Genomic DNA, 7,625 nt, shown 5'->3' with positions numbered 1-7,625 from the left:
GGTGGATCCAGGCCTTAGGGAGTATGGTCCGGGTCATTGCATGCTTTTCCCATAGGCAGTCATTGGTTTCTCAGAAGCCCAAACTGTTCAGTCCCTCTGCCCTGCTAAAGCTCCAGTCTGAGAGATGGCAGGCTGCCAGCTGAGTTAGCTCATGGGCCTCTAGTTAAAAGAGCTGTGACTAGGAATTGAATGAGGCCCCAGAATAGTCAGCTTTTCTACAAAGAAGGACTGCTTGTTTGTTTTTAGAGGCTGTCTTCTGCACAGCCTCTGGAGATTTCCCACTCCTGGGCTAAAACACTGTCTTCCACCTAGATGTTCTCAGACTCTAAGTTGGATCTTGAGTTTGGAGTTTCTGTCCTATGTTGGGCACCATGTGTAACCATCAGCTTTTCTAGCCAGCCTCTTTGTTCCCAGAATAAATGCCTAGGCCATAAGCTTTGGCTCATTCCCTAATTATCTTATATTTTATATAACCTGTTTATTCTAGTATGTTTGACACATGGGTAGTTACCTCTCCTCAGTTTCATGTGTCTATTTCCTCCAAGCCCAGGAGGAATCTCCCACATGTCTACACAGAACACTTAAGAGTTCCAATCTCTATCAGATGTCCCACCTTCTTTTTCCTGCCTCAGCTAATAGGCCATCAGGTGTTTATTGACAGGCAATGCTTCTATAGAGTACATAAGAGAAAGAATATAGATATTTCACTGTCTTCTGTCTCCTTTGACAGTGATAAAGTCCCTGCTAAAAGCTTGATGAAGGATTCACTGAATTCCCTAAGTGAAAACTTTCCACATTGCTTATTTTCATTGTTAGCATAATTCTCCTAAAGTGAACAAAAATAACAAAAAGTATTATTAAAATCAGTCAGATTGAGGAGGAACCAACATCTGTCCCAACTGGGAGTAAGTGGGACCAGCAGGACCAGGCACACAGGAACTCCACCAGCCCAGTGACTAGGGCTCCTTCCGGGTTATTTTCTTTGCATTGTTAACTTCATCCATTTAAAAATGTTTGAAATGTTCTTGTGTGCACACATTTGTCTCATGGTGCTCATGTGGCAGGGAGAGAAAAACTTATTGGTGTCTACTATCTACTTCATCTATGTGAGTTCTAGAGATGAAATCTTGGCAGTCATTTGGGTTTAAAATCATTTATGTATAAGCTGGTGTGTGGGTAAACATATGCTACAGCCCAAGTTTAGAAATAAGAGAACAATTTGTAGGACTAATATTAGTCTCCTAAAGATTGAATTCATTAGGTTTGGCAGCACACAATGAAACCATTCTCTAGTATTCATTTGTAGGTCTAAGAAAATGTTATGCACAAGTGTTTACTACTCAGAATAAATGGACACATTTCCAAAAAGAGCAGTATATCATTTTCATTTGCAAATAGGACTTATTATTCAATTTCTCTTGTCTTCCTCCATCGTTAGATGACAATATGCTTATGATCTGAAAAAGAAGTCAATATTTTACTGATCTGTTGTTTCAACTAATCTTATTTCAACATCAGTGAGATGGCTCAGTGGGAAGTCTTTGGTGTTCAAAGCTGGCATCCTGACCCTGATTATCATATAAAGATGGCCAAAGTAGACCCCACAACGTTGTCTTCTACTCTCCACCAATCTGTCATGGCCCCAAAGTCCATAATTGTGTTTTACATACACACACAGAAATTAAAAAAAAAAAATCTCATGGTTGTTGAATTATATAGTATCTCTAGACAATTCAATTAGAAGGAAGTACTTCAAAATGATATGCCAAATGGTAACTAATGGGAACATGAAGTATAGAGTATCAAGTAACATACACATATCCACAGCACATCAAACTCCATTGTGAGATAGACAGTTGAATGATGATTATCCTACTTCATTGCATCTCTTAACACATCGATGAAAATGCTACTTTGAAAACACATATGAGCCTTAGTATTTTTTATATTCTCTTCTATTAAGCATTTCAATCCTAACATTGTTAAAAAGAGTTGACAAAATAGGATACATTGGGGGTACATCTACTACTCTTGGAGTTGTACCCAGAAACCTGGTACATGAGAATCAAAAGTTCAAATACAGCCTTGACTAATTACTGGCATCCAAGCCAAGCTTGATGACAAACATCATGTCAAAGGACTTTGTGAAAATATGAAAAACAAAAATGAGGAATCACCACCCACCACCCTTTCACAGATACCCTTACTTGAAAAGTATATTTCTCTTGTATGAGTTCTTTCTTATTTCCTAGCATCACAATGATATATAAAGTCTTTAAAATATTTTCAGGGTTAAAGACATGGCCAAGCAGTTAAGACAAGTTTATTCCCTGGATCAAGGTCATGTTTCTGACAAATCCCTGTAATTCCTGCTACAAGAAGATCCCAAGGAATCAACACACACACACACACACACCACACACACACAGAGATCACATAATTAAAATGAAAGTTTTAAACAAATAATTTTTACTCATGAATGTTTTTCTTATGCAAGTATTCATTCCTTTAACTCAGGTGTTAAGGCACCTAAAAGGTTACCTACAGTTTTTCTTCATTATGAATGGTAACAGAATGTAAGAACATAGGCATGAAGTTAGAGAATTCAATGTTGCTCAATTGGTATTATTTTTAGGGGGAAGATTTAAGAAATGCTGCCCTGCTAAAGGAAATACATCACTTGCAGTCGGTTTGAAAGTTTAGATCTGCACACTATTTCTAGGTCTGACTCTAATTCATGCTGTATATTGAGGATGTGTGGTATAAGCCTCCTCTTTTAGCTGTCATGTGTGACACTTGTTGCACTGCCACTTTCATGGTGATCCCATAGCCCTCTGGAACCATAAGTCAAATCAAACTTTTTTATAAGTGGCCCTAGGAATTACACTTTATTACAACAACAGAAAAGGCATTATTACATACCCATAAACTTTTACATCTGGATGAGTTATCTCATATAATTGAAGAGAATTGTGAAATCTAAAAGGGCTATCTTATCATTTAGATTCACACAGCTATTGTACACATGAATTTACAAGTACAAACAAAATAAAGAGGAACATCATAATGCTTAGATTATTGACACTTGTCAGATGTTTTTTCCAGAATAATCTTGTGCAACTAAAGTATGATGGCTTACATACTTTATAAAATTATATTAATTATAAATTTAAAAAGTTCATGTAAAATTATAATAGATCCCCTACAGTATGAATTCTTTCAGGTCCTAAACACTACTATGATGTGTAAAGCCTTTAACAGATTGATTACACACTAAGAGTTTTGGTATTGAATAAAGATACCATGAAATGCAAAGCTTTACCACACTGACTACATTTATAGGGTTTCTTTGCAGTATGGCTTTCTCATGAATTCTGCTACATGTACAGGCTTTACCATATTGCTTACATTCATAGGGTTTCTCTCCCATACTTGTTCTTCTTGTCCTAGTCGTAAATAACTATGTTATGAAAAGACTTTATCACACTGATTACATTTGTAGGGTTTCTCGCCAGGATATGTTCTTTTATATACTTGTAAATACCCGTTCTGAGAAAAGGCTTCCTAGCATTGACTCCATTTATAGGATTTCTCTCTTTTATGTATTCAAAGATGATTGTAATATGCAAATGCTGTGGACAAGTAAAAGAAATTGTCTGAAGTATAGCCATTTTGTTACCAGTCTTTATTTAATCATATAGTGAAACTAAATTAAAATTCCCAGAACATAAAGGAGCTGGAGACTTCCTAATAACTGATAAGCTTCCATTATTCATCTTTGCTCCCCAAAACATAATTGTTCCTAACCATGGTCCTTAATTTTCAAAACATACTGACTGTTGCTAATAACAGCTTCTGTTATGCATCTTTTGTTTCCCAAAACACAATGTCTGTTTCTAACCCCAAAGAGAAAATGAATATAATTTTTAGACTGTAAAAGCTACATTCTGCATCAGTTGACAGAGACCAACTACATAAGGAAAACCCCTACCCCTAAATCTGATTGGTGGGAAAACATTGCTGCACCTTGGAACAGGTGTTTCAAGCTTTAAAGTCCAGTACTATTTTGGCTCAGTGTTAAAGTTCAGCTGCTGAGTATGTTCTGTGGCCCTGATTGATCAGTAATGGCCTGATTATAATAAACTGTTACCAGCATTAACCTGGTACTTTAGCTGTGTTGGATCTAAGTGGGCCCTGTAACACAAAGGCTTTTACCCCATTGCTTACATTCATAGAATTTCTCTCCAGTAAATGTACTTTCATGATGATGAAGATTATAAAACCATACAAAGTCTTCACCATATTATATACATTCTTGAGGTTTTTCTCCAGTATGAATTCATTTGTGCCTTTGAAGATTATTGTGACATACAAAGGCTTTACCACATTGCTTACATTATTAAGGTTCCTTTCTAGTATGTGTTCTTTCGTGCCTCTGAAGATGACTGTGATAGCCAAAGGCTTTGCCGCACCGGTTACATTCATAAGGCTTCACTCCAGTGTGTGTTCTTTTATGCACTCGCAGACTACTGTCATATGGAAAGGCTTTACCACATTTATTACATTCGTAGGGCTTCTCTCCAGTATGTGTTCTTTTATGTATTTGGAGACTATTGTGCTGTGAAAAGACTTTATCACACTGATTACATCTGAAGGGTTTCTCTCCAGTATGTGTTCTTTCATGCTTTCGGAGACTACTATGATAGGTAAAGGCTTTAAGACACTGATTGCATTCATAGGGTTTCTCTCCAGTGTGTATTCTTTTATGTTTTTGGAAACTACTAGGACATGCAAAAGTTTTACCACATTGATTACACTCATGGGGTTTCTCTCCAGTGTGTGTTCTTTTATGGATTCGGAGTTGACTGTGTAGTTTAAAGGTTTTACCACACTGGTTACATTCAAAGGGTTTCTCTCCAGTATGTGTTCTTTCATGTACTCGGAGAGCATGGTGTTCTGAAAATGCTTTACCACATTGATTACATTCATAGGGTTTTTCTCCAGTATGTGTTCTTTTATGTCTTTTAAGATGACTATGACTTGCAAAGTCTTTACCACATTGGTTACATTTGTAGGGTTTCTCTCCAGTATGTGTTCTTTCATGCAACTTGAGACTGCTGAGACATGCAAAGGCTTTACCACACTGATTACATTCATAAGGTTTCTCTCCAGTGTGTATTCTTTTATGTATTCGCATATAATAGTGTTGTGAAAAGGCTTTATCACATTCATTACATTTGTAAGTTTTCTCTCCGATATGAGTTCTTTCATGATTTTGAAGAATATTATGATGTGCAAAGGCTTTACCACATTGATTACATTTATAGGGTTCCTCTTCTGAATAGGTTCTTTTATGTTTTTGGAGAGTATTATGACCTGAAAAAGCTTTACCACATTGAATACATTTGTAGAGATTCTCTGCAGTATGTATTCTTTTATGTATTCGAAGATGGCAGTGATTTGCAAAGGCTTTACCATGTGGACTGCATTCATAGAATTTCTCTTCAGTATGAATTCTTTTACGTATTTGGAGACTACTGTGATGTACAAAGGCTTCACCATACTTAATATCTTCATAGGATTTCTCTCCAGTATGACTTCTTTCAGATCTGCAAAGGTAATTGGCATATGTAAAACCTTTACTACATTCATTATACCAATTAATATTTTTACCTTTTACAATCTGGTCTAATTGTAAAGAAGAATCAGATCTTAACATTTTATCACTTTGTTTAATGTTATGGGTGGCTTCATTATGGGTGGCTTTGCATCACTGAAGATACCTATGCTAGTAAGAGCATTTATTACATGGCTTACATTTATAGCATCCTTTTTCTCTATGATGGTTTTTACATATTTGAAGGGAACAGTAAGAACTCAGAACCTTGCCACACTGATTGCATTCATAAATTTTCCTATAGTGTGAGTCATACTACACTTGCCAAGTAAACCAGGACAAACAGAAGAATTTCCACATTTCTAGTACTCATAGGGATCTTCTGCAGTGTGAACTTGTGGCTGTATTCCCAATGAACCTGGAAAACTAATTAACTGTAAACTTGTATTACATTCAGAAAATCTACTCAATGTGTAGACTACTGAAAGGACTAAGTCAGGCAAACTCCACGACAGGCTCCAAACCAACAGTCTGCAAAACTAGGCCTAAGTTTCTGTTCCCCAACTGGACAAGAGTGGGCAAGTCAGTTACTGGAAAAACCATAGCCTCCATAGGCAGCCAATAGTGAGCTGCCTCATCATCTGGCTGGAAGCAAAAACAAATAGTCATGTGAGTCAGTAACAGTTTCTAGGCTTGCCCTAGGAAGTCCCTGGAGCCCTAGCCAGTCCTTGAGACATGCATACCCCTGGAAATTCAGACAACCAATCAGGATAAAGGTCACCTACTCCTCCCTGAAACTCCCCAAATTGCCTTTAAATTAAGCCTGTGAAGCTCACATCTCCATCTTCCATCCTGATTAATGGTAGATCTGTGCATGCTGGATTTTGCAGAATAAACACTCTGCTTTTGCATACTATTTGAGTCTGGGATATTGTTCTTTGGCCAATCACGGACTCTACTACCACTACATATCTTCTAATTATTTTTGGAGAGAGAAGTACATTGCTTCTTTCAATATCTCTATGCCCACCTGGCTTGTATCCATTGTGACGCATGATATATCTATTGAAAGAATAACAAATGAAAGGTTTCCACACTGCATTCCCACAGTTTTGACTTTTTGTTCCTCACAGACATGTTATAGGGATTAAATTTTCTCCACAAAACATTCTTGACTCTCATAAACTGCTCCTCTCACCAAACTTAATAATGTTACTAAAGGCATAAGAGTAATAGCAGCTTTAATATGAACTATTTGTTTATTAGAAGGTTTTGGAGATAAACTTGTTACCTATTCAATGTGTATATCTTTTACAATATCTAAGTATTACAAGACCAAACAAATTGGCAGTTTTGAAGCATAGATTTAATGGGGCTGCGATTCAAATGGGGATGTCTGCTAAGGCATTGTTTCCTTGAATCTTTCTTAGATGAATGATGTGCAAACACAAATCAGATATTGACACTGGGATATATGATATCATGGTTTGAATATGCTGGCCTAGGGAATGGCACTATTTAGAGGTGTGGTCTTGTTGGAGTAGGTGTGTCACTGTGGGCATGGGCTTTAAGACCCTCATCCTAGCTGCTTGGAAGTCAGTATTCTGCTCACAGCCTTCAGATGAAGATGTAGAACTCTCAGCTGTGCCTGCACTATGCCTGTCTGAATGCTACCATGCTCCAGCCTTGATGATAATGGACTGACCCTATGAACCTGTAAGCGAGCCCCAATTAAATGTTGTTGTTTTAAGAGTTGCCTTGGTCATGGTGTCTGTTCACAGCAGTAAAACCCTGACTAATAAAAAGTTTTGTGAGAATTTGATAATCAACCCACAAACCACAAGGAACTCAAGAAGAAGGAAGACCAAAAGGTGGACATTGCATTCCTTCTTAAAAGTGGTAACCAAATACCCATGGAATGAGTTGTAGAGATTAACTACGGAGCAGAGACTGAAGGAAGGACAAGCCAGCCTAAATATAGCTATCTCCTAAGAGGCTCTGACAGTAC

The 7,625-nt window shown here is 37.2% G+C and overlaps 1 protein-coding gene across 1 annotated transcript in view; it reads right to left on the bottom strand.

The window, feature by feature from the left end:
- Positions 1–2,475: 2,475 nt before the first annotated feature.
- LOC116068859 (zinc finger protein 431-like) overlaps positions 2,476–7,625 on the bottom strand; it is a 10,607-nt gene continuing 5,457 nt past the window's right edge. Inside the window, exon 4 of the mRNA XM_031338955.1 lies at positions 2,476–5,609. Within this exon, the coding sequence (XP_031194815.1) occupies positions 4,400–5,609 (1,210 nt within the window). The 3' untranslated portion in view covers positions 2,476–4,399. The remainder of the gene's footprint in view (positions 5,610–7,625) is intronic.

This window comes from Mastomys coucha, unplaced genomic scaffold (assembly GCF_008632895.1).
Source record: "Mastomys coucha isolate ucsf_1 unplaced genomic scaffold, UCSF_Mcou_1 pScaffold22, whole genome shotgun sequence".
NCBI classification, from domain to species: domain Eukaryota; kingdom Metazoa; phylum Chordata; class Mammalia; order Rodentia; family Muridae; genus Mastomys; species Mastomys coucha.
Note: the sequence above shows the minus strand (reverse complement) of the source record. Positions and strands in the feature narration are given on the sequence as shown.